Source organism: Zonotrichia leucophrys, chromosome 24, assembly GCF_028769735.1.
Source record: "Zonotrichia leucophrys gambelii isolate GWCS_2022_RI chromosome 24, RI_Zleu_2.0, whole genome shotgun sequence".
Lineage (NCBI taxonomy): Eukaryota > Metazoa > Chordata > Aves > Passeriformes > Passerellidae > Zonotrichia > Zonotrichia leucophrys.
In genome coordinates, this window is record NC_088193.1 from 4,514,732 (window position 1) to 4,542,099 (window position 27,368).

Below are 27,368 nucleotides of genomic sequence, written 5' to 3' on the forward strand. Positions count from 1 at the left end.
CACAATTTTGGGAAAATCCTTTTGGAATCTTCAGACATGTTTCCAACAACAGTGAAACACAGCATTTGAGTGTCTCTGCTGTGAGATTGCTGCTTCTGGAACCAAGAACTGAACTGAGAGCCCAGGCCTGAGCACTCAGCTGATGCTGGCTGGCCTCCTCCTCTGGACCAGTTTTAGTTTTGTTTCAGATTCTTGCTTGCACAGTATCTTTTTCTGGAAAAATGCTGTCCCATCAAATAGACATGGCAACAGTCCTACATCTGCTGTAGTTAGAAAATCTGTTCAGCTGAAGGTGGGGACAACAAAACCACAGAGCTGTGTAGCTTTGAGGGAGTTTTGGCTCTGGAAATATTCACTCCAGGCCAGTGGGACTCCATCAGACTCCAGCCCCATCTCATTTCTCACAAACTGCTCACAGCAGGCTTTTTCTCACCCACTAAACACAAGAGATTCAGGTCTATCCCTCAGGCACAAAGCAGGATGACAACAAATTTTAGACAGAAGCTGAGTCCTTGGAGACTGTGTGAGAGGTTCTGACATTATTACATGTATTGACCGTGGGCAGAGATCAATGTGGCTGCTTAAATCACTGCTAAGGCAGATTTATTCCCCTCTGTGTGGCAGAATACTGCAAGTAGCATGTTCTAAATTAAAAGAAGGTGACAGCAAAGCCAAACAAAAACCTGAACTGACCATACAGACTGTACAGCAAGAGAAGAATGCCTTTCTAGAACCTTGCTCTGCTGGCAAGAGTTGTTTGTTTGTTTTGTTTTGTGTTAAGTCATCATTAGTGCTTAATAATCTTCTAAAAGGTGTTGCTTTAGGCTCCTTCCAGCCCAACCAAACAAGCAGCAAAGGGTTTGTGTTATGTAAATCTGACTTCAAAGGCCCCAGCAGCCAGGGTTTGAAGAACAGCTGGAATTGCATTCCCGGTCCATGTGTGCCACAGCACATTCCCTGCCCATATGTGCCACATCCCTGGATTCCCACCAGATCCATATGTGCTGCAGCTCCCAGCTCCTACCGGGTCTCCATAGGCTGCAGAATCCCAAACCCTACCAGATCTCTATGTTCTACCCCTCTGAGTACCTACCAGCTCTCTGTGTGCTGCAGACTCAGCCAGACATATGGTTGAATCCCAAATGTCATCAGTTCTCCAAAATAGAATCCAGGACAAGCCACTGAAGTCTATAGCATATTCTTATGGCACTTTTTTCTTTTTTTTTTTCAGCTAAAGAGATCCAGCCCATGCTTGTTACTGTGACTCATGGTATCTGAATCATTTTAAAATGCTATACTGAAGAAAAAAAAGCAGCTTTATAGGCGACTCTGTGTGTTAAATCTCCTTTCTACTGTTCAAAGCCAAGCCTGACCTTCCATCTCCTTCCATCCTGATGTCAGTTTGAAAGCTCTAGGCAGAAATTTGAAGAGGAGGTGAGGTATTGTGTTATAGGGAAAGTGAGAGGATGACCAGGAGAGAGTTTGGAGAAGTTGCTGGCAGCATCCTGAACTGCAGCCTCGCTCGATGTTATCTGATACAGTAATTTTAGTGAATGCACTGTCAGGCACAGGCAGTACAAAACCACGCAGCTGCATTTAAACACCTGCCCACCAAAGCAACAAAAATATTCCCTGCTCGAGGTGTCCATCATCACCAAGCCCTTGCTGGATTTTCAATTCAAAGCGTGCCTAAGCCATGTGGGAATGCTGTGATAAACCACACGCCTTGTTAAGCACCTCTGCCTTCTGGGTGGGTACTCGGTGCAGCAGGAGTGAGGGATAGGTTGTGGGGTGTTAAAACATGTTAGCTGAACCCTCTGCAGGTCAGCAGCCTCAAGGCTGCACGTCTGGAGGTGCCCCTGGAGCATCCATCCATGGATCCATCCGTCCATTGTCCATCCATCCATGGATCCATCCATGGATCGATCCATCCATCACCCATCCATCCATCCATGGATCCATCCATCCATTGTCCATCCATCCATGGATCCATCCATCCATCCATCCATCCATCCATCCATCCATCCATCCACTGTCCATCCATCCATGGATCCATCCATGGATTCATCCATCCATCTGTCATCCATCCATCCATCCATCCATCCATCCATCCATCCATCCATCATCCATCCATCCATCCATCCATCCATCCATCCATCCATCATCCATCCATCCATCCATCCATCCATCATCCATGTCCATCCATCCATCCATCCATCCATCCATCCATCCATCCATCCATTGTCCATCCATCCATGGATCCATCCAGATTCATCCTTCTCCATCCATCCATGGATTCATCCTCCATCTGTCATCCATCCATCCATCCCTCCATCCAGGGGAGCTGGGCAGGGCAGCCAGGCTGGCCCAGGGCTGGCCCTGCCTCTCAAGGGGGATGTGCATCAGGGAGGAAGCTGTCTGGGAAATGTTTGGGAAACCTGCAGAGGAAGAGCAGAGGGAGCTATGCAGAGCTGAACTGGGTAAAACAAGGAGAGGGGAGGCTGCATTCCTGCCCTCAGCTTATTTTGAGGAAATCACCACAAGCCCTTTCAGGAGCCTCTGCCCATCTGCCTGGCAAATCCATCCTTTTGTCTCCCAGTGCTGCAGGCTCTTTATCCCCCCTCTTCTCTATTCCCAGCGCGTCCCGTTGCAATTCCACAATCAGACTGGTGCCAGGTGGTGCAGGACAGACAACACAGCGTGGCACAGCAATCAGACACCACAGCGCCTCAGGCACTGTTTGGTGAAGTTTTTTGAGCTTTCTTTGTCCAAATGTCACTTCAGGAACAGCAAATGTACTTGTGACAGATAAAGACTGGATTTGTAAAGGGTGAATAAATGTTTTGTAGCACTCAGTCTTAACTTCCACTCATTCTCTTCACCCCAGGGAGCTGGTGCTGTGTTTGCTCTGGCTCCTCAGCGTCAGGCTGAAAGCCCTGGGGGCTGATAGGAGGGAGCAGGCAGGTGATGGGCCGCGTTTGCCCAGTGACCCGAGCCAGCCATGTGCCTTTTTTAATTCCATTTTTCCATGGCACCTCCCCGAGCTCAGCCTTGACTCCGGGGTGGGCTGCCCTGCTGGAGAACAATGTCAATGTGCAGCCAGAGATTAGTGAACAAAAGCTTAGGAGTGTCTCCGTTCAAATTAAGTAACAGATGGACCTGGTCTGTGTGGGAGCTGATAACAGTTATAAAAAGGCCATCACCAGACTGTGGCCAGCCCACCCTGGAAAAAACCCACTCAGTCGTAAATCCTCTGTGCTGTTATAGCTGCTTGTGCGAGTGAGGCTTTATTTTTACCAGCTATCATCAACCAGCATGCCTTATTTTAACATGCATGGCTTTTACTGCTCAGCTAAAAGGGTGCCAGCTCCCCGACAGACACCTCCCAGCAGAGATGGGCAGGGAGCACCAGGCAGAATTAACCCAGAGAAGGGAAATGCAGCCTTGCAGAGCAGCCTTGGCATCCACGGGGCTCTGGGCTTTGCTGTCCTCCTCCCTCAGGGAGCTCACTGATGGCACTCTCCTGGTGGTGAGGGGCTCTCTGGTGGTCCCAGCAGCAGCAGGACCCCACAGGATGGAGCTCTGTGGAACACCACGGGGTGTTTGCATTCATCTGGAGGTGTAAGAACTTGGGATTTTGCCCTTAATTCATTTTCTTCCTCCTCAGCAGTACAGAAGGTGAGGAGATGCCTGACTTCAAACAGGGTACGTGCAGTTCTGGAACGAAATCTTAACCTGTTTAAAGCTCCTGATTTAAATCTCCTGACTTAAACTGGGACCTTAAAGACCTGACTGCATTTGCTGCAGACAGAGCTCATTAGCACCCAGGCCATGCACACAGGCTTTTCTCTTCCTTTTTCTTTTCTAGTTTTTTCTTTCCCCCTCCTTCTTTTCTTCTTTGTTTTTCTTAATTTTTTCTTTTTCCTTTTGGACAGGAGGATTTACTGTTCCACCTCCTAACCAGACAGCAAAGCACACCCACCCTGAGGAGTGGAACAGGTTGCTCCCAAGGAGATTTGGAACCCTCTTAGGTCAAAAGCCTCTCTGCAAAGCAGCTTTTTCTGCAGCCAAAACTCCTCCTGCCTCCCGGGCAGGCAGGGAAGCAGAGGTGTTGCCTGGTAAGACCACACAGAGCTCTCTGATGGTTTCCCCCAGCCTGGTTTCATCACTCTGGGCTGCAGCTGCAGACAGGCTGTCTCAAAGCACCATCTGATCAGGGCTCCTGCAGCTCAGGGTTTCACAACCTCTGCTTGCTGTGGCATTGCAGCGTGGGCAGAGATGAGATGTTAAGGTCCTGCAGATCAGCACCTCCACAGAAACGACCCTATTTTATTAAAACTGGGTTTCCTCTGTCCCAATAGGCACCAGCCCCACAAAGGGACCCTCACTCTGCTGCCAGCAAGGAGGAGATGGACATTTACACTCCATTTAATACCCTGCAGATGGGGCTGTATAAACCTTGCCCAACATCTTAATCTGGGACTAGCTCTCCTGTTTTCCCAAGCTCATCCCCTGGGCTCTGCCTCCTCTCCTGTACGTGCAATATTTGTGTGCATGACTAATACCCAATACTTAAAGAGATTAGGATGGAAGCAGCAAGGGCTCGGGAGCTTCCAGCATGTCAGATTGCATCTCTTTCTGGAATATACTTCAGGCCAACTTCAGCTCAGAGAGGGGATGGAAAGAGTTGGAATTTGCCCCTCAGAATCAGGGATGAAGGGTAGTGAAGGGGGAAGAGAAAGGAAATATAAATAGGAAAACTATTACCATTCCCTGCATTCCTGAATTGCTTCTCCCTTCCCAACAAACCTGAGGCTGAACTGAAAGTCTTATTTCCCTTGTGTGAGCAACAGGGAATAGGGCATGGAGCTTCTGCCAGGGGATTAAGTCCTGCCCAGACCATTTCTTTGCCTTGCTGGTGGCCTCTGGGGTCAAGCCCTCAGAGATGCTTTGGGCTTCCAGTGTTGGGCTGAGTCTCCAGGAGGAAAAACCAGGGGCAGGTGGTCTTGCTGTGTGGTTCTGAGGCAGGAGAGCTTTTCCTTACAGCTGCACCAAGGTTTTGGAGGAGAAATCCTAGATCACTTGGCCAGGAATGCATCGAACCAGCCAGGATGTGCTCAGTGCTGGTCTTGCCATTTCATTAACAAATGGGCAGCCTAATTACACCTTCAAATTGGGCTGGCTCATAGCCAACATGGGGATGAGGGGATCCCAGGGGGGCAGCTCATCCCCACCTCTGTTTAGGGCATGAAAACCCCAGGGATGCAGCTGGCCAGGCCCCTGGCACCCTGAGGAAGCTGAGGGTCTCCTGTGCAGTTTCCCCTCATCATTTCCATCCATCCAAGTGCTGTACATTCCTCTGCTGAGCCTCAGTCCCTCCACATTCAGCGTGCCCTGCACTCAGTAAGGATGTACAGTTCCAGTTCACTGGAGGAAAAAAACGAGGAATGGAAGTCCCAGGAAGAGCAAAGGCACACGCTATCTCAGGCAGCAGTGGATGTGCCTCTCTGTGACCTGTTTACCAGATGAGAATGCCTTGCAGCAGCAAATCCCAGGAACAGGGATGGTGAGCACTGGAGAGCAGCGGGAACTTTTGCACAGGGCAGATTTGAAACCAACCCTTCCTGCCTATTCCCACTTGCCTTCCATTGTTTCCTCAGCCAGCCCTAGGAGCTGCCATGCAGGCACATCCTACGTTATTTCTCACTTCAGCAAGTCCCCTTCCTCCCCAAAGTGGCAGATGCTGGTACCAAATTAGTGCAAAGTGGGAGGCAACCAGCAGATAAGCACCACAAAAGCCAGGGGCAATGGTGTTCCTGCTGTCCTCTCCCTTCCTCCCGGCAGAACTCTCCTGACAGATGCTGAGGGCTGAAATCCAGGGCACAGTGGGGTCAGTGAGATGTGACAGGGATCTATGGCCAGTGTCAGGGAGAGGGAATGAACTGCAACGGGAAAAGGGGCAAGTTCCTTTATTTTTGGCTCGTGTGGGAATTTGACTCAAGGATTGCTGAGGATCTCAGAAGCCACGGTGACGTTTTCCAGGCTGAGCGCCAGCCGAGGCACAGACTTGATCTCAGCAGGTATTTGGCTTCCCTGGGAGCTGGGATGCTTGCTACCTGCCTGACCCTGCCTTTTGATGAGGACACACATCTCAGGAGCTGCCTGCAATGCAAAGACAGGAAATAAGCGGATATGCTATCAGCACCAGGCTTTGCAGTGCTCCTTAGTGTCTGGCTGTGTCCCAACCATCAATACAGAGACTTGCAGGGGTTTAGCCTATAATCCTCTATTCCTCTGTCTGTGACTCTAATCTCCTGATCCTCCCTTCTCCTCCAGCCTAGAGCTTGACCAGCAAAACACGGATCCGAGGTTCTGCTTATTGAAGACCAACCATGTCATCTTCCTGTGGAAAATGGGAGTTGGGGAGAGAGCAGCAGCCATCCGAGCCAAGAGCCGGGAGTAGGCTGGGGAAGGGAACAGGAGAGGGCGTGAGCAAGCACACAGAGAAATCATTTATGACAAGACTGAAAGCAGCTCTCATTTTAAGAACATTTCCTCCAATTTTACAGTGTAATTTTTGCCTTTTTTTTTCCTTTCCCCGCGTGCGTATAATTCCAGCCCCGGGTACAAACCGCGATTGTGTCGCTAACGCAGCACGAAACACGCACAAATAAACGCTGCAGGAGCCTGCTGCAGGCACCCAGGGAACATCCCCAGCTGCCTGTGAGCACACCAAGAGCTCAGAGAGATCCCTGTGCCGTCATTCCAGGCGGCAGAGCTGGGGCCGGCCTCCGCCAGGCGGCTTTGAAGCTTTGCAGAGAATCCGTCAGAACAAAGGACGCAGCCCCACGAGGGGGGAAAGGCACTCGGCAAGCCCAGAGATGCGATTTTAGGGGCAGCCCTGGATCACAGGAGCAGATCTGAAAAGACTTGCCTTGTTAACATCAGCCTGAGCAAGCACAGGCTGCCAACCTGCGCGGGGAGAAGCGCCGCAGGCTTCAGGGGAGATTATTTTCTTAGGAAGCGCACCGGGGAATTAAAGGGAGCCCAAGTGAAGTCACAGACAGATAAAGATGAAAAGCGTGACACACAGAGCTATTAGGAAGATGCCAGCATAAATGAGCAGGGGGAGAGGGAAGGGAGTAATGCTGTGTCAGAGCAAAGAGGACAAAACCCATCCTGGCTCGGCCCAGCCTGGATTCCTGAGCAAGGCCTTGGCACAGAGGGGTTAAAAGATTACTTGTCCTGGGGGAGTTGAATTAGCCACATATCTGGGAACCAACTTCTCCCAGACCCTGCCTTGTTTTTCTCCTCAAACATCATCTGCTGCTATTTTTAGCAGAGAATTTTCTCAGCCGAGTGCTCCCAGTGGAGCGCTGGTCTGGGGCCCTTTTCCCAGGGAGACACGGGCACAGCAGCACGTGCTGGCCCCTGGCTCAGCTCAGCTCTGTGCCACTGCCCTGCCACCTCTGGGTTCGTGTGTCACACTGCCAGCTCCCTCCTGGGGCACGGGACAGTGCCCACCCCAGCCTGGGGCAGGTGTTTTAAATGCCCTCAAAAAGCCAAGGGAGGCTCCAAAGTCAGAGACAGCTAAAAGGGGTGGACTGGACTTGGTAACTTGCCTGGAGGCTTTAGCAGCATGAATGGCAAGAAAGGTGGGAAGGAGATGGGAAGAAATGATTAGGCTGACATTAATAACAGGATCTGCTTCTCAGGGCTGAAATCTATTTGGATTCACTCCAGTTCCTCCGAGGGAAACCATGGAAGCTTTTATTGTTCATAAAAGTTGCGACTAAATTCGGACTGCATGAAGCTTAAGGAAATACCTCTCAGAGGACAACCCTGCTAAAAACAAATGAGGTAACTCCCTTCCTCTTCTCTGCTTTTCTTGGGGCCTCCATTCTTCCTTGGCCAACACCCCAAGCTGTCCATCAGCCCATCAGCTCCTGGCTGCTCAGCCTCCAGCACTGCTATCTGTCTGCCTGGCTGCAATTAGCAATGTGTCACTGGATGTCTGGGCTGCTTCTCAGGGAGGCAACGCTGCGAACTGCTTTTATCTGCAGCTTGAATTAATACCTGCCTGCCAGAGATCAGCACGGAAATCAAAGGGCCAGATCAGGGCACACGGATGGACAAATTGAGTAAAGCAGGAGCAAACCCCTGCCTTGTGTGTGCTAATGGGCAGCTCAGGCTGGGGGAGCCGGGAGGATTGAGCTCTGTGGATGCTGGGGATGAAGTCAGGAAGGTCCCTGTAACAATGGCCCCTTCTTGGTCAGTGTGTCTGTTCCCTGTGTGTCTTGGAGCCATGTCAGCAAAGCAAACAGATTGGGAACACATTTGCACTCCCCACAGCAGCACAGCAGCCAGCCCTGACACAGAGCATCAAGCTGGGCTCTTGGCTGCTCCTGCCTCGGTGCCAAGTTTCCAGCTCTGCTCAAAACCTGTGCTTGAGCCTGAGAGGACAGGCAGGGCTGGGGAATGCTCAGCTCACAGAACCTGGCAGCTGCAGGGCAGGGGAGCCAGGCTGAGCTCACCTGTGCTGCTCTGAGGCTCCCCAGGTGACACCAAAGCTGGCACAGTGGCTCTGCCCTCCTCATGGCCACGCTGGAACAACAGGAGCCCACAGAGCACACAGATGCTGCACAGGGCCTCATCCCTGTGGCAAGAACTGCCTGCAAAAGCTTCCCCCAGCCCTGCAGGGATCCCAGGAGCCCTGGATTTCTCTCCTGACCTTCATGTACACATTCCAGCACATGGCACTTAACCTTTGATGCTCCTGTGAAATCGCAGTGCCAGCGTTTCACGGATGAGTGTGCTTCCCCTCGCATCTGCCCCTGCATCAGATGCTGCCAGCACCTCTCTCTCTCTGCTGGCTCTGCTCCCAGCTGAAGGACAGACAATAGGCATTTGAATCCAGCCTCCACTTCCCCTCCCCAGCAGCCTGGGGAGATGGCATATCAGAGACAGTGCTGAGAGCAGCGCCTGCCAGCCAGCCACAGGTCTGTCCTGATCCCAGCCTCAGCCCCAGACCACCACTGCAGTGGTCACTGGGCACCCAAACCTTAAAGATTCTCTAGTTCCAATCTCCTGCCATGGTCAGGGACACCTTTCACCAGACTAGGCTGCTCAAAGACCCCCATCCAACCTGGCCTTGAGCAATTCCAGGGATGGGGCATGCACACTAGGGATGGAGCGTGCCCAACTGACTTTGAATGCAGCTGGTTTGTGCCTCCATTTCCCAAGCTGTGGGGTGAAAGGGGCTCCCCTCTCTTACAGGCAGGAGGCAAAACTAACCACGTTTAGATACTGCAGTGGTGTATCAAGGACCATGGGCTGGGAGCAGTAACAGGAATCATCAATAAGAAAATAAAGTTACTTTTAAGAGTGAAGTAAGCCACAGTACAAGGAGGGTGAAATTTCTTCAGAGTTCAATTGCATCAAAGCCTGAATTTCAGTAAGGGCTGTGATAGAAACATTATGGGTATATTTTGTTTTGGCAACTAGCAGTGAATTGGAAACTAAACTTGCTCCCACATCACAGCTGAAGGCCAGTGGACTAAGTCTGACCTTCTGTAAGGTATAAAGTTTAATACGTCAGTCACTGTCTCCTCTCAAGCCTTGCAGCTTAAAATTCACTGGAGTGCAACCTCCAGAGATTGCACTCTGCACTGGCTGCAGGAGATGCTACCAATGGTCCCAAAGGTCAGAGCCCTTCTGTACGAGTGAGGAGGCCTGGCTCAGGTCACAGCAATTGTCACTGGAGCTGGAGGAGGAGGCGACCACCTCTGTTTGCAGAGGAAGCCGCACGCTGGGGCTGCAGCTGGTCTCACATCAGCGCCTCGGTGGCCTTGGCCAGGCAGGGCAGGGGAGGGCTGGGGCAGCACAGGGCAGCTAGCCAGGCCAAGGAGCCTTCTCTCAGCACTGTGCTGCTGCTAAAATGGACTGCATCACCCTGCATCCCCAACCCGCCAGCCACAGCACCGGTCACGGAGCTCTCCTGGACCTCTCTGCCCTGCCAGCTCACTGGAGACACACTGGCCACCTCCTGCACCTCTCCTGCTCACTCTTAGGAGAATCTATCTGATCCAGGTTCCACCTGCAAGAGGTTCAGCCAGGGTCTGGTGAGAACTGTCCTGGATTCTCCTGAAGAACCATCTTCCCTCTTTCTAGAAGCAGCTCTGCCTCTGGAGCCATTCAGCCTGCTTGGCACCATTCCTGCTGCTTCAGAGATAACAACAGAGGGTGAGAAAAACCTGTCTAGACACCATTTACCTTCCATGGACTGCCACTGCCACATCAAAGCACCTCTTCAAACAAAACTGGCCAGGGAATTCTCCCCAGCCCTGCTGTGCCTGCTCCAGCCAGAGGCAAGGACTCATCTCATCAAGCTACAGAGTTTATCTTTAATCCAGGCCCTTCTGACAACAGCAAGAGAGGGAGGATGAAAAATCTCATTACAGGCACATCAACAGAAGCCACCTGGCTTTACCCTACCCAGCTGGGGCTGCATCCCTTCTGCTCAGCCCAGACTCCAGCTGAGATCTCACCTGTCTCCTCTGGGCAGGCTGCAACCCCCCAGCTCCTCTCCAAAGCTGCCACACACTTGTCACACTTGTTCCTTCTGCTCAGCTGCCTTCCCATGTGTGTGAATGCTGGGCAAGCTTGGCTGCAAGCTGGGGATCACAGAACATCTCCCTGTGACACCCAAGGAGAGGGAGGTCAGCACCCAGCTCAGGACAAAGGCACCCAGCTCAGGGAGAGGCTCGGGATACCCGGAAACCAAGGAGAGAATTCCAGATTTCTTGAGCAATTCAGAATCCAGTTCTCAGTTCTTGAGAATTTCAGGTTTCTTGAGCACAAGTTCAAGTCCCTGCTGTGGGGAAGCACCTGGTGCTGGCATCGAGCACTGACCCCACACAGCCACCACGAGAGCAGCATCTACCTCATTATTTTAATCAGGGTCCTTTGAAATACCTCCTGTGCGAGAGACAGCTAAGAAAATCCCAGTCTGGCTTTATTCTGTCTCAGGCAGAAACAGCCTTTATTTAGCAAACTGCTGCTAACAGCTCTGTCTCATTAGTCAGTGTTTAGGGAAGCAGGCTGCAATTGTTCTGAAGTCTGGCATTGCAGAAAGAGCCTTGATAATGAGGTCTGCAGGAGACGATTCCTCCTGACAGCCCCACAATGACCTAGAAATCCTACTTAATTCCCTGTCAGGGAAAAGTGCTGAGTAACAGCGAGGTGCAGAGGCACTGGGGGCTGATCCCAGAGGTTGCTGCTCACTCTTGGGGCTGCCATGCAGGTCCAGGATGGCAGAGCCAGCCCTGCCCAGCTGCAGCAGCTCCCCAGAGAGAGCCTGAGGGGCAGGGACATGGGGTTTGCCGTGGGAAGGTTGGTAGAATCATCTGGAGAGACTTGGCATGTAGATAACACAACAGGAAAATCAAGAGCAGCACATAATCTGGGCTTCCCAAGGCATGAGGCACTGGCTCCTCTGGATTGTACTCACCTGCAAACTGTGCCAAAGCCCTGGCGAGGAACTCAAACAGCTCCACTTTCACCTCTGTTCTAGGTCTGGCATGGCAGAGCCTGTGCAGGTTCCTGCTGGGGAGCACCTCTGGAGCTGCACACAAGAGCAGACTCTGGGCAAATTGTTAGAGCAGCTGAAGGCAGCCTAGCAGAAGGAGGCACATGAGCTACACAAGAGCACGGAGTGATAGGAAAAGTGTGGATGGCTTTAAAAGCTGAACAGTCTATGTTTCCTTTGGATATGGGGAAGAAATTCCTTGCCAGGAGGGTTGTGAGACACTGGAACATGTTGAGGGTGACCCATTCCTGGAAGTGTTCAAGGCCAGCTTGAATGGGTCTAGTGGAAGGCGTCCCTGCCAGTGACATGGGGGGTGAAATTAAGTGAATTTAAGGTCCCTTCCAACCCCAACAATTCTATTATTCTATGGTAATATTCATTCTGTGCAGCAGCAGTAAGTAGTTGAAGATAGAAATAACAGACTATTCATTCTGAGAAACTGCTATCCAATGAGTTTAACTGTTTGGGTCTCACATGTATGTTCCATTTAGCATTACCATATCTAGTAACAGTCCTAGTGCTTTATCATACACACAAATATTTTATCATTTTGAACGTTTCTGACATTTGGGAACAGGACATGGGACACACAGGGTGTGCCCTGAGGTGCTGGGGAGCATCTGACACGTTCTGCCCCAGCTGCTTTTGCCCCATTCCCTCGGAGGAGCAGGCAGCAGGCTGGGGCAGGCTCAGCCCATAGACACCCCACTTTCAAGTGGTTTGTTCTGCACAAGCAGCACGTGGACGTGGCCAGAACCTGTGGGCTGGGTGGCCCAGGGCCAGCTGGGCCAGAAGGTGAGGCAGGGGGGTGTAGCAGGAATCTGGGCTGCATGCTCCTGAAGGGAGGCTGGAGACAGCTGGGGTTGGTCTCTGACAGAACCAGAGGACACAGTCTAAAGCTATGGCAGGGAAGGGATAGGTTGGATATTAGGAAGAAATTTTTCACTGAAAGAATAATAAAGCACTGGAATACTCTTCCCAGGGAGGTGGTACAATCACCATCTCTGGATGTGTCTAAAAAAAGGCTGCACATGGCACTGGGTGCTATAGTTGAGGTGTTAGGGCATAGGTTGGACTCTATGATTTTAGAGGTCCCTTCCAACCTCATTATTCTGTGATTCTGTGACACAGCTGACCCTGAAGACCACCCCCAACACAGACCCCCACAGGCATGTGCTTGCCACCTGTTCCAGCCAGCAGGAACAGGGGCTAAGGCAGGAATTCTGGAGCTGAATGCAGGCTCTGTTCAGGAGAGGTCTGGAGCCACGATGGGCTGGGGTGCTGTCCCAGCCCCTGGCACAGGAATGCAGGGTCTGTTCAGGAGGGGTCTGGAGCCTTCCCCCACATTGTTCTGGGGGTGCCCCTGGCACAGGAATGCAGGGTCTGTTCAGAAATGCCCCCACATTGTTCTGGGGGTGCTGTCCCAGCCCTGGCACAGGAATGCAGCTCAGCCCATCACGTGCGGCGCTGTTTAAAGCACAGCCCAAATGTGCAAAGGACTGCTGCAAAAAAAATTTAAAAATGTGCAAATGAAATCACCAGCCGAAACAGTGTCTAGAGACAGCCCCAGCCAAGTGCCTCGAATGTCAGCAGCAGAAGGAGGGCTCAGAAATGGAGAACCCAGCTCAGTCTGCTGGCACACACAGAGAATCTGCCTCAGAAAGACATATGCTGAGAAGGGAAGGCCCAGCTTTATTTTACCAGCCTCTGTTCCCACCCAAGATGTGCTTTAAAACTGCCTTGCAAAGTAGGAATTAAATCCAAAGGTGCCTATGCATCTTCCTTGCTGTCATCCCCCTTATCAGTTATCTCCAGCCTGCTCTGAGCCAGAAGATGAAAGGATCCCAACACCACTTATCTTCCCACTTAAGAACATGCTTAAAAGCTTGCTCTTAAAGAGCAGGACACTCAAGCCTGGGGAAGCAGCTGTAAATTCTGCAAATGGGCTTCCTTCTTTGAAGGAGCTACTGCTTCTCAATGAGGGGCACAGATACCAAGAGGAAACTTGGGAGGGAGGAAAGAGAAGCCTTGATAGCCAAGGGAGTCTTTGCCTCATGTCCAGGACATGGAGCTGAGTGACAATTCCTCATGATACCATGAGGAAACTCAGGAGGGAAGAAAAAGACAAGCCTTGATAACCAAGGGAGTCTTTTCCTCATGTCCAGGATGTGGAGCTGAGTGACAGATGTGAGACTCACAGCATGTGTGCCTCAGAAGTGACCGAGGATGAGCCAGGAATGGAAAAGCTCTTGGGAAATATGGAAGCAGCCAGAATTTTGGCACATTTGTCACTCCAAAACCAGGCTCTCCTCGGGACTGTGCAGTGTCACAGCCAGCAAAGGTTAGGGATGCCCTTGCAGGCTGCATCCAGCCCTGCTCCAGGACCAAGCCACAAGGCCAGGACCTCTCCCACACAGCCCCGTGTCTGAATTTGACCCTCAGCTCTCCTCTTTGTAGAGCTGCTTGTAACCACAGTGAACCTGGCTCCAGCTCGCTTTTGTCATTTAATAGCTGAGTCAAACTGTCAAAACAGCCAAAAAGGATCTGTTCCAAATATTTGCAGAAAGAGGAGGATCAAGGGGCCTGCAGCAGAACAGCAGGAGCCTGCCCAGGCAGGGAGAACAATCCCCATTGTGGAGCAGCAGCGGGATGCTGGTGGGCGATGGGCACGCCTTGGGATGTGGGCAAAGAGCCCCCAAAGCCCCCAAATCCTCCTGTGCTCAGGGATAAACTGGAATCTGGAGTCCCCTCTGTTGGGGTGTCACTCACTCAGGGACAATAATTGTGGTTATTAATTGTTGTGGTGTTGTGAGGGTCCCCAGGATGAGGTGAGAGATGAGAATCTGACTCCAAGTTCTTAGAAGGCTGATTTATTGTTATGTTATGTTATGCTATGTTATATATAATATATAATATATAATATATAATATATAATATATAATATATAATATATAATATATAATATATAATATATAATATATAATATATAATATATAATATATAATATATAATATATTATATATTATATATAATATATAATATCAGATCATATTCTATTGTATTCTATCATATTCTATTCTATTAAAATTATATACTAAAACTATACTAAAGAAAGAGAAAGGAGACATCAGAAGGCCAGACAAGAAAGGTAATAAAAACTCATGAGAGACTCAGAGTCCGACACAGCTGGCTGTAATTGGCCATTAATTAAAAAAAAATCACATGCTGGGTAAACAATTTTCCAAATCACATTCCAGAGGAGCAAAACATAGAGAAGCTGAAGCTTCCCAGGAGAAAAGTCCTGGCGAAGGGATTTTTCAGAAAATACATCAGTGACACCCCTCTGCCCCTGGCAAAGCCCCAGCCCTGCAGGATGACCCAGCTCAGCTGTTGGCTGGGAGGAGCAGTTGGCAGTGGGACAGGGGGATGCTGGGGTGCCTTGGAGCTGCTGCCAGCCCCAGCACGGACTTCAAAGGGTTCCTCTCGCCCTGCTGTGTGGGACAGGACAGCTGAGTGCTGGGCAAGCCCACCAGAGCACTTCTGATGGCAGCACAGAGGGGCTGGTACCTGGTGTAAGCTCCTCTCTCTCGGGTTTTGGTTGTTATTGCTGCCCCGAGATGTGCAGGGTGTCTCTGCTTCAGCCCGTGCAACTGAAGAATGAGTCTGGACTCTTCACTTCTTGGTCTTGAGGTTGTTTATTAATTCTTATCTATAAAATTTTCTTTCTGCCCAGCAGGGCAGCCACAGGCACTCTGTGTTGTCCTTTTATACTACAAACTACATATAACATATTTATACTTAATTCCCAATACCCATCACCTGTGTTAGACAGTGAGCTTCTACTCTAGACCAATCCCAAAGTGCCAACATCACTGAAGGAAATGGAGAACAAGAAGAAGAAGGAGAAAGGCTGGGCACACCCAGATTCCTCCATCTTGTCCCCATAACCCCCATAACAAAAATCCTAAAATCTACATTTTTCACCCTGTGATCATTTTGTTATTACGCTATTCAAATCTGTGTGACTTTCAGGTCCTCATGCAAAGCTGGTAACTCGCTCCAGGGGTCAAAATCAAATCCCCAGGTGTTCTGGGCTGTGTGCCAGGGTCTCTGAGCCCCCTGGCGGGTTCCTGGGCAACTGTGGACACCCAGAGGGATGCACTGAGTTCTGACACTCTCCAGAAAGCAGAGCTCTGAGATTTATGGGATGCTGAAACCTGGCCAGAATGAAGGGCAAACTCCAGCTCCAGAAGATGTTTACCAACTCAAACAGCCAGCTCTGCTCGAGGGAGAGCCCACGAGGCTCAGTGGGCGATTGCAGGGCACTCTGCCAGTTCAAAGGCATCTCCATCAGCTCTGAAGGAGATAAGGCATCTCCTTGCTGGGAAATCAGAGCAGCCCATGCACATCCACCACCTGCAACCTCAGCAGAGCAGCTCACAGCGAACAGGAGGGAAAGCAGCACCTCCTGTGCTGTGTGGGAGCCTCTGGATGAGCAAGGAGATCCGTGGTGGGTGAAGCCAACCTGTCCCATGGCTCGTGTCTCCAATCCCAACAGACACTGACAGGGGTGTCAGAACCCAGGACATCCCTCTGGCTTGAGACCCTGCCAGGGGGCTCAGAAACCTTGGCACAGAGCCCAAGCCCCCTGTGCCTTTGATTTTGACCCATGGGAAACAAATGACCAACCTTATAGGAGGATTTACAAGCCACGGAAGTTTAAGTAGAGTGATAGTTAGTTTGTCACAGGGTGAAAAGTAGAATTGTGGGGTTTTAGAATGGGAGCTCAGGGTCCCAATATGGAGGAATTTGGGCATGCCTTGTCCTTCTTTCTCCTTCTTCCTAGCCTCCATCTTCTGTGTGATGGTGGCACTTTTGGATTGGTTTAGAGACAAACTGTCTAACAAGGTGATAGATATGGGAAAATTATCGTAACTAAAGTACACATAGTTTTTAGTATAAAAAGATAACACCACCCTGAGGGTGGCAGTATGCCATGGACTGACCTGCTGAACTGACCTCAGCAGGTCAGAGAAAGAATGTTGCAGATAAGAGAAAATAAGAAAAAAATAAGATAAGATAAAATAAGAAAATAAGAAAAAAATATTATTATGGAGCCTAAACAACTTTGAAAACCAGACCTGAAGAATCCTGACTCCTTCTTCAGTTGCCGAGCTGGGAAAAGAAACTCTCTGACACACCCTGGGGTCATCCTGACCACAGAGACCCCCGAGACAGGGGTGCCTCACTCCTTCCACTCTGCTGGGACCCAAACACCTCAACAGCTTCTCCCAAGGGCTCCACAGGCTGGGCTGGAGCAGAGCTGCAGAGCACAGAGCTGGGACTTCCCTTTCCAAGATGCCCAGGACCTCCCTAGCACAGAGCGGATGTTTTCCAGGCTCTAAAAATAACCAGCTCCAAACACCGTGGTGGGCATGAAGAAATATTTATCTGCAAGCTTTTTGCTGGAGATCAATACGGAAGAAAAAGATTAAAGCAAAGATTTAAGTGTGTATTAAAAATAGCTGTTGATAAGTTCCCTTTGAGGGGATAAAAGCTTTTTTTTACAGGAGCAGCGAGAGCTGCAGGACTTTGCAACACCTTCCCTGCCGTGTGAGCTGCAGGAAATCATTCAGGAGAGTGTCAGCAGCCAGAGCCTCAGGAGGAAGTCCATTAGCAGGCAGCAATTCCTTAATGGGCCCTGGGGTACGTGGGAAAAGCTGCTGTGGACACAGGGGCTCCATCCAGCACCACAATCACACAGCCAGTTATCATCCCAAACACTCCTCATCTTTATGGCAGCCTCAGAGCACCATGGATTTATCTTTTGAGGAGATTCCAATGGGTTTTTGCTATTCCTTTCCTTTTTTTTTTATTTGGTCAGCCCCCAGGAAACAGCCGTGAACAGAAGCTGTTCTGTAAGGCAGGTAGCAGCAGCAACATCCATCAAACCTCTGTTTTCCAAGGATAACATCCTGGCAAAACAATAAATGCTGCCTCCACGGGTGGTTTTTGGGGCTGAAAGATCTTGTCCATTTAGAGACAAAATCATTAAGTTCTCTGCTGTGCAGCCACCTCCACTCCAGGTCTGAGAGAGCACACAGCCACCCTGGAGGGATGAAAAGTGGCAGGAACCTTTCCAGTGGGAATAAAAAGCAGGACTGCTGTGCACAGCTCTGTTAAAAGGTAAAAAAGAGCTCTCCTCCATGACCTTGCTTGCCAGCCTTGTTCCATGTCATTAATGAAACACAACTCCTGGCTTCCTTTGGATACGTGGGATTTTCATGGGCTCCTTCAGCTCCTTCGTGGCTGCACATCTTGAGATTTACTGGGCAAGAGTGTCAAAAATGGCAACTTAATTAGATGTCTCAATGGGAGAGAGCAGGGAAGTCAGGTGGTGTGTCAACAGACCTGAAATTTTAGAAGTATTTCACTCCCACCCTTCAAAACAGAGCCTTAAAGTGTCCTGATTTACGTCCTCTCTGTCAAATACTGGCCACTTATATAAGAAATTGCCCAAAGTTTATTAAGGCAAGGGATTTTCAGAGGAGGTCACGGGCATTAGAAACCCAGCCTAGTAATAGGAACAAAATCCCCTTAGATTTCAGTGGATTTCTCCAGCTCAGCAGAAAATCTTACCTAGGCCACCGAAATATATTTTTAATAGCGTGATTAAAAATCTTGAAATACTGCTGAACATCGTCCACTGCTGCCTTTCAGCCTCATGCCAAAGATAGAGTTTTAAAGCTCAGTGTCTTCAAATGAGCCAGCTGTGCCCAAACAAATTAAGAGGGTTCAAAAAACCTGCTGATCTCACATTTGTGTTGTAATAATCAGGTACATTGAAGGGAGTAGGTTCCAGCATGTTCTGGCTTTAACTCTGAAATCCCTGGGATTTATGACTTAAAAAAATAAAAAAAGAAAAGAAAACCTTAAGCATTATCTGAACACAATTTAATTTCATCTATTGGTGCTCTGAAAAACCTTCATTTCCCCTTGTAACTGAGTCTTAAGCTCAGCCCATGAGGGGCACCACAGAGCCAATACCTGGGATTATTTATACTGACAAGTAATTCTTGCATGACAGAACAACTCCCATTAATTTTTCGAGCTTATCTGAAGTACCTGTGGGCTGTCAGGTTACAACATGTATGTGCCTTAGTTTGTCTTTGATTAGCCAATGCCAGCCCCGAGCTGGCTGGACTCTCATCTGACAGCATTTTACAGGTGAGTTCATGAACTCCTCACTGTCCTGTTCCCCAGATTTATTTTGGGGAAACCCATGGACTCCATGAACTTTTCACTGTCCTGTTCCCCAGATTTATTTTGGGGAAACCCATGGACTCCATGAACTTTTCACTATCCTGTTCCCCAGATTTATTTTGGTGAACCCCAAGGAATGGACTCCATGAACTCCTTACTGTCCTGTTCCCCACAGATTAATTTTGGTGAAGACCAAGGAATGGACTCCATGAACTCCTTGCTGTCCTGTTGCCAGATTTATTTTGGTGAAACCCAAGAATGGACTCCATGAACTCGCTGTCCTGTTCCTCACAGATTTATTTTGCTAAATCCCCACAAAAAAAAGAATTGAAACTCTCCAAACCACACCTCTCCCCTCAGGTCATTCCTGTTGGTGCTCTGAAGGGTCACAAGCAAACAAAGACCTGAACTTTCCAGCCAAAAAAAAGTCCAGTTTTTATGTTATTATTATTTATTCTTCTGAAAAGTGAAACCTCTGGTTTCCAGCAGGGAGCTGGAGCGCTGTGACCCAGCAGGTATTTCCTCTGCCCCAAGCACAGCTCTTGCCAGAACTGCACCCAAGCAGCAATCCAGGCCCTTTGGGGGGAATTTCAGGCCGTGTCCAGAACGTTCATTAGCGCAATTAAAGCCATTAGCTGGTTCTGAGGCCATGCCTGACTCAGCCAGGACTGGGGTTTGTGCACACGCCCTGACTCCTCCACCTCCCAGCAGAGATGTTCAGTGCTTAGCTGGGGTTTGATGCTGTCTCACAACAACATGATACTCCCTGGGGGCTCTGAGGGAAGGCAACCAGCCCTTATCAATCAGGAGAAGACGCTGCAGCTCCAATTCCCGTCGATGGAGAAGCCAGATTGAGAATGTAATTATCCTAATTAATTTTATATCTGGAACTCATCTCCTTTCGCAGTTTCCAAGCAGGCCACCGGCTTTTTTTTTTTATTTTTTTGCACAGAGCCGTGGTTTTATCTCGTTGAGGGGCATGCTGGCAACACAAACTCTTGTTGTGTGAGAAAAGGACTCTTGAGGACTTGGGATGCTGCTGGCCTGTGGAAATCTTTGCCTTTGCTAACTCCCTCCCACCACTTCGGGCTGGCTCCGTAAGGAGTTCACGAACCTTCTCCGGATCATCGGGGCTTGATGCAATCAACTGTGAAGCATTAGCTCTAAATATACAACTGGGAGGCCAGTTCTGCTTCAACACACAAACACTCATGGCAGAGGATGAGCCAGCAGCCAGCCCAATTTGCAAGAGAAACTTCACTAATAATCCAAGCAAGCTGCAGGGGAAGCAGGAGTGAGTGGGGGCCGATCATTGCTGTGCCCTTTGGGGATGGCTAAAGTTAGGGGCAAACTGGCAGCAGGCCACCCCCAGCTTTTGTCCTTGTTGGTGGAGCTAAATGCAGCAGCTCATTCTGCTTTATTTACTTGTTTAGGTGATTTTTTGGCAACTCCAAGCGTGTCCCTGGTGCAAATCCTCCGTGTGTGGACGGATAATTGAAAAACAACAGCAGCAGGCCAAGAGACCCAGCATTCAACTTGTACAGGGAAAATAAACACTGAAAGAACCCAAGCTCACAAAGCAGAGCAACATCTCAGTCCACAGGCTAAAGCAAACACATTTTACTCTTTGGATCTCCTCGTGTTTCAGCAACCAAGAAATTCTCAGAAGCATTCGGGGCAAGAGGGAATGTGCTGGTGTCACTTTCTTTGTCAACAGCTGTAAAGGAGATGTGCATCCAACCACTCTTTGGTGTCCATGCCAGACCCTGCTTACCCAAAAAGGAACACCAAGCCCTCCCTAGGAATTTTTTGGAAGATGTTATTAAGCATCTGATTTTGGCACGGCTCTCAAAGCCGTTTGTCCCGGTTTTTTACTGCCTGTTGAAAAGAAAGCGATACTACAAATACTTCCCAGCAGAAAATACCAACAAGCAACTTATCATCACTGCAAGGGAGCTAACAACATTTCCACCGAGTGGTTTTTGGCACTGACAGCTGACTCAGAACAGTTGTTGGTGGCTGGGACAGATGGACTTCATATATTAAAAAAAAAAAAAAAAAAAAAGGAAATGAGAACTTCTACTCCATAGATTTTAAAAAGCCTTTTGCGAAATCCAACCTATTACCAAGCCCTCAGAATTAAATCAAAAGGAGATTTGAATATAATGAGCTTTAAAACTTAAATGTGCCTGAGACTTGCCCATCTCTCCCCATCAAGGACTACAAGCTATCAGCACGTTCTATTTTCAACAGGAAATACTCGAGAGTTTTGGGAGGGTCTCCACAGCTCTGCCCTCAGCCCAGCCCGTGAAATCCTCTAAAATCCAAATATTTGTTTCCACGGGGAAGCTGGCAAGGAGGGAGAGCTGGAGGTGGAACTGAAGCCAGCCCCGCTCTCCATCAGCGCCGTGAGAGCTTCCCCTGCTCTAATCGTGGCCATGGCATTTCCCTGATGTGCAGAACCTTTAGAGGCTTTCAGTGCCTAGAGCTGGGAATGCTCTGAACGCTCCATGCTTCACTGGCTCCCTTTCCAAGGCAATGTTTTAAGGCCATGAGCAAGAACAGGGGGTGTTCTGGCAGCAGCACACAGCAGAGGCAAGCCCAGCTCGCAGCACACGGAGTCAAAGCAGCACCTCAGAGTCCAGAGCAGGGATCTCAGCATCTTTGTCTCCTTCTTTTCATGCCTTTTTCTTTTCTCTCCCCCAAGTAATGAGTTGGCACAAACGCATCCTTCCAGTCACACTCCCATCCCACCATCCAGCACCAGCCCTGCAGGCTTCAGTGCATGTCTAATTTTATGTGTTGCTGGCAGTATAACCCTATTTTAGTGGGGTGCCCCCAGCACCTCAAGTCAGGCGTGGTGGAAGAACCCCTTTTATTCTCAACCTCACTCTGCCCAATCTTTTGGGCTTATGACCCCAAGTTAAAACATAACTGGAAATCAACACAGGATGAGGCACTCTGACTTTGAATTTAATGGAAAGCAAAGCCTGGCACCACTGGGCTCACTCACCAGGTAAATGCTCTCAGGCAGAGGTGTGAAACCAGTGAGGCTTGGCTGCTTTTAGCAACTATTCACTGTCTGAAGAAACACAGAAATATCTGGAGTTTGTTTCCATTCCTCCGGTCTTTTAGGCCAGATTCAACAGGACACTTGGGCTCTGCTCATGTAACATGGAAGGAAATGGGGCATCCTTCTACCCTGCAGCCCCTCTGCCAGGGAAAGTCGTGTTAAATCTGTGGTTTTTCCCAATCACAGGGAGCAGCTGAATCCAGAGCTAGCACTGGGCAGACCGTGTGATGCTCTGGGATCAGGCACTCCTGATTCCTCCTGCTGAAGCTGTTTCTGCTCCAAACCACAGCAAAGCAAGTGAACACCAGAGCCTGGAGCGCGTGACAACCCTCTGCTTGTTGGGGATGAGTGTCAGAGTCATCTTCACACCCCTCCGCTGACTGATTGGGTAAATAGTGCCCAAATCTCACATTACTTGAGACCCAAAGCGACTCTGTGAGCTCTCTGGAGTCACTGGAGGAGTGTTTTTTGTCCTTAGATAAACTGTTGGAAATATTTCCATTCACTTCCTTGAATGTTGACCCAAAACAGTGACTGGTGAGTGTGTACACGCTCAGCCCCGTGTATTTTGGTACTCAGCTGTAGGCTGGTTGTCAGCCTAACCCCACTCCACCCCATCCTCTCCTCCTGCCATCTGGGCAGAGGGGGGAGGACAACACGAGCCCACCGGCTGCTGTCCCCCTCCTCATCCCCCAGCTATTAATAGCCAGACAACAAATGAGCCCAAATTCATTCCTGAGCGGAATTAGCAAATGTTTTTGCAATTAAAACTGCAAACATTCACGCGGGGCCCCCCGAACAATAGGCGCCTGTGCCTGGTCTTCAATAGGCACCAGTGTCCTCCCTTGCCTGCCTGCCGAGCCTGCACATTCCTGGCACCCTCAGCGCTGGAGCCGCTCCTTGCTGAGCTGGGTTTTGGGATGTTTCCCCCCGTGCTGTGTGCGTCCCACACTCCCTGCAGCATCCGGCGGGTCCGTGCTGCCGGCTGGCCCTGGACCCGTGTGCCGGAGCCGTGTGCTGGCCCGTCCGCATCCCGGCGGCTCCCACGCTGTCCCCGCATCCCTCCGCGCTCGGGCCAGAGCATCCCTCCCTTCCCTTCCCTTCTCCGGGGCCAGGCAGGGGCAGGGGCAGGAGAAGGAGCAGGAGCAGGGGCAAGGGGCAAGGGCAGGGGCAGCGCATCCCTGCCCTCCCTTCCCTTCCCCGGGGCCAGGCAGGGGCAGGAGCCAGGAACAGGAGCAGGGGCAGGGGCAGGGGAAAGGGGAAAGGGCAGGGGAAGTGCATCCCTGCCCTTCTCCGGGATGGTGACGGGGTCAGCGCATCTCTCCCTTTCCCTGCGATCACAACCAGGGCAGCGCATCCCTCCTCCTCCTCCCACTCCAGGATGGGGACGGGGGCAGCGCATCCCTCCTCCCTCCCTGTCCGGGATCCCGACCGGCCAGCGCATCTCCCCCTTTCCCTGGGATCGCAAGCGGGGCGGCGCATCCCTCCCCCTTCTTTCTCTCCGGGATGGGGACAGGGACACCGCGTCCCTCCTCCGTCCCTGACTCCGGGATGGGGACGGGAGCAGCGCGTCCCTCCTCCCTCCCTGACTCCGCGATCGGGACAGGGACACTGCATCCCTCCTCCCTCTCTGAACCTCGGATCCGGACGGGGGGAGCGTCTCCCTCCTCCCTCCCCGGCTCCGGGACAGGGACACCGCATCCCTGCTCCCTCTGTGTATCTCGGATCCGGACGGGAGCACCGCATCCCTCCTCCCTCCCCTCTCCGGGCTGCGGACGGGGGCAGCGCCCGGCGGAGCGCGGGCGGGCGGCGGGGCGGGCGGTGCGGGGCGGTGCGGGGCGGTGCGGGCGCTGCCGGCCGGTACTCACCGAGCAGGGGCAGGAGCAGGAGCCGGAGCAGCTCCGGCCGCCGCAGCGCCATGATGGGGTGTGCGGAGCCGAGCCGAGCCTGCGCACTGCCCGGGCGGCGCCGGCCCGGGGGCGGGGGTGCCGCCAGCCCGGTCCCGGCTCCGCGGGGGCACCGGCCGGGGGCGGGCCCGGCTCGGCTCGGCACGGCACGGCACGGGAGGGGAGGGGGAACGCACCGCACCCACGGGCAGGGCGCGGCCCGGGCCCGCGTGTGGGAGAGGGGATGGTCCCGCCTGAGGGATGGTGAATGGGGAAAGGGGATGGTCCCGGCAATGGGACCCCCGTGAATGGGGAGAGAAGATGGTCCCGGCTGGGGGATGCTTGTGGATGGGGAAAGGGGATGGTGAATGTGGAGGGGGCATGAGGAGGGGGCATGGTCCCGGCAATGGGACCCCCGTGAATGGAGAGAGGGAATGGTCCCGGCAGGAAGATGGTGAATGGAGAGAGGGGATGGTTCTGGCAGTGGGACCCCCGCGGGTGGAGAAAGGAGATGGTCACATCAGGGGGACCCCGGTGAATGGGGAGAGGAGGTGATATCAGCAATGGGACCCCCGTAAATGGGGAGAGGGGGTGGTTCCGGCAGGGGGATGCTCGTGGATGAGGAGAGGAGGTGATCCCAGGAGTAGGACCCCCGTGAATGGGGAGAGGGGATGATCCGTGCAGTGGGACCTCCGTGAATGGAGAGAGGAGATGGTCCTGGCAGTGGGATGCTCGTGGATGGGGAGAAGGGATGATACCGGCAGTGGGATGTCCACACCGTGAAAAGAGGGGCCATTCCTGCCCGTGGGACCCCCGCCGGATGGGAGAGATGGAGATCCCAGTAGTGAGACCCCCAGCGAGTGGGGAGAGGGGTCGGTCCCATTAGTGGGACCCCCAGCTGATGGGGAGAAAGAGTGATCCCACTCTTGGGACCCCCGTGGGTGGGAAGAGGGGGTGATTCTGGCAGTGGTGCAGAGAGGGGTCAGTACCAACCCCTGGTTAAGCTCTGTGGAGAGAAGGAAACTCACTCTGAGTAGGGCACCAGAAGGACTTTGATGTTTTTGAGCCAGGATATTAGCAACATTGTGGTTATAAAACCCAGCCAAGTTTTGTTCCAAAGTGTTTCCCCTTTTGAGTTTAAGAAGAACCTCGAAAAAGAGATTTCTCTGAGAATTCGCCCTGAAAAGCCAACTCTAATTGGCCTGTGAATTTCACTATAAACTTTCAACAACTTAAAGTAAGCAAGAAACATAAACAAGCAGCAGGGCAGAGAATGCTGCTCTTGAGGAACTTCCTGAGTCACAGAATCACAGACTGGTTTGGGTTGGGAGGGATCTTAGAGATCATTCAGTTCCAACCCCCATGGACAGGGACACCTTCCCCAGCCCTCCTGCTGGACCAAACCCTTTCTGAGACAGCCAAATATTTGATTTAGTGATTTTGCCCTGAAAAATAGCTTTGCACAGAGAGCATCCTGAGCTGCTGTGTGGTCCTCAAAAGTGCCCCAGGATTTTTTCTTTGATTAAGAGCAACAGAAACGATCAGCATGGGACAGTGGCCCCGAATGGAGCGAGTTCTGTGTTAGTGCTGGCTCTTGCGTCACTGCCAGCAGAGTCTGATGAGGATGTAATTAAGAAGCTGTTGAAGATCAAGCAGCTGGAATGAAAGGCAGAGCTCTCCTCTGCTCTGTAAACCAGCTCAGCAGAGCTGGCAGGAGTTAAGGGATGTAAAAATGTATTTAACCTGATAACGCAGCAGATCTAACTCGAGATGCTAATGAGTAGATTTAAAGGGCTGATCTGAGCCCGGTGAAATTAATACAGGGAGTCTCATCAATTCTAGTGGCCAGATGGGACATTTCCCTGAGGATGAAGGGGAAGGAATCACCTAATAAGGCTGTATGGCTTAAAACCTGACTCTGGCAGTCTTTGGGCTGGGTCCCTGTCGAGTTGGGAATCATTTTAACACAGCCCATTTGGGCTGCTCTGACAGGAGAAGTAAAATGTGATGACAGCGAATATAATCAGCGATAAAGTGCAATCACTGAAGTGTCAGGATCCTCTTTAGCTTCCAGCAGCAGCTTGATCAGGGCAGAGAGGAGATGAGACAGAAGAGACAAAGAAGGATGGGAGGTCTCTAGCTAGATTGCAGGAAAAAAAAAGAAAATTATTTCAGTTTGGATGGTGCTTGGAGCAGCCTGGACTGGTGGAAGGTGGTGGAACTGGATGATTTTGGAGGTGCCTTCCTGCCCAAACCATTCTGTGCTGCTCTGAGTGGGGATGAGCCATGCTGGGACAGCCACAGGAGGGCTGTGCCGAGGGGTGTTGGCTCTCCCAGGCCATCTGGACCTGCTCTGAGGAGCTCTCCCAAGCCTTGATTCCCTCTCCAGGCTGCTGGAGCCCAGCCTAGGCATGCCCTGAGAGTGTGTTTGGATAATCAGTGCAGGCAGGGGTTGGGTTTGGAGTCAACTGGCAGAGCTGATATCACCTTCAGGATAACACCAGGGTGTGAAACCTCGGGCATCATCGCAGATATCCATCCTGCACCACAGGGAGGGATGTGCCAATTGCTGTTCTCAGGCTGATACAGCCATGCCAGCTCTTTTCTTTGTGCTGCCCCCGTGGTTTCACTGCAGCAGGTCCTGCCTATTCAGCTGCCATCACCCCTGAGGAGTGTTACTCTGTTTTTTAAGGTTCTTTTAAGCTTTTTTGATATCTACATTTTTGTTATGGAGTTTTTCATGGACGTTTTATGTAAATAATAATTGGTTTGTATTTTTTCTAAAAAAAAGAAAATATTAATAAACTGTTAGTTTAACCAGTATAATTAAAAAAATAACAATGTCATCCTCCAATTCATAGTCACTTTTAAAATTCTAAAAATTTTAAAAATTCTTTTAAAATACTAAAAATATCAAAATACAGAAATAAACAGACCTTTTTTACCTTAAACATCTCAACGTGTTAGTGTTGTTCATTTCGTGTCAGATTACAACAGAGGAGCACTTTGAAATGTGAAACTCAACAATCTCAAGGAGTCACAATAAATATTATACAGGATATTAATTTATTTCAATTCATATATATTATAAATATGTATTTATATATTATATATATTTTATATATATATTTATATATAAAATATATTATAGTATTATTCATCATATATTATACATTATACATCATATACATTATACATTATACATTATACATTATATATAATATATAATATATAACATATTATATATTATATATTATATATTATATATTATATATTATATATTATATATTATATATTATATATTATATATTATATATTATATATTATATATTATATATTATATATTATATATTATATATTATATATTATATATTATATATTATATATTATATATTATGTGTTATATGTTATATGTTATATATTATATTTTGCCATCAGCTTAGGATGGCGAAGCACTGCTGTGTAAAACATTGATTTCCACACACAGATAGAGGTCCCTTTTCCTTATTTAATGTTGAAACAAGCAGCTAGAATAAAATTCATGCTGAGGCAGCCCTGT

The 27,368-nt window shown here is 50.1% G+C and overlaps 1 protein-coding gene across 1 annotated transcript in view; it reads right to left on the bottom strand.

Moving 5' to 3' along the window:
- JAM3 (junctional adhesion molecule 3) overlaps positions 1–23,885 on the bottom strand; it is a 35,352-nt gene extending 11,467 nt beyond the window's left edge. The window contains exon 1 of the mRNA XM_064731927.1: positions 23,792–23,885. Within this exon, the coding sequence (XP_064587997.1) occupies positions 23,792–23,843 (52 nt within the window). The 5' untranslated portion in view covers positions 23,844–23,885. The remainder of the gene's footprint in view (positions 1–23,791) is intronic.
- Between the last annotated feature and the right edge of the window lie 3,483 nt (positions 23,886–27,368).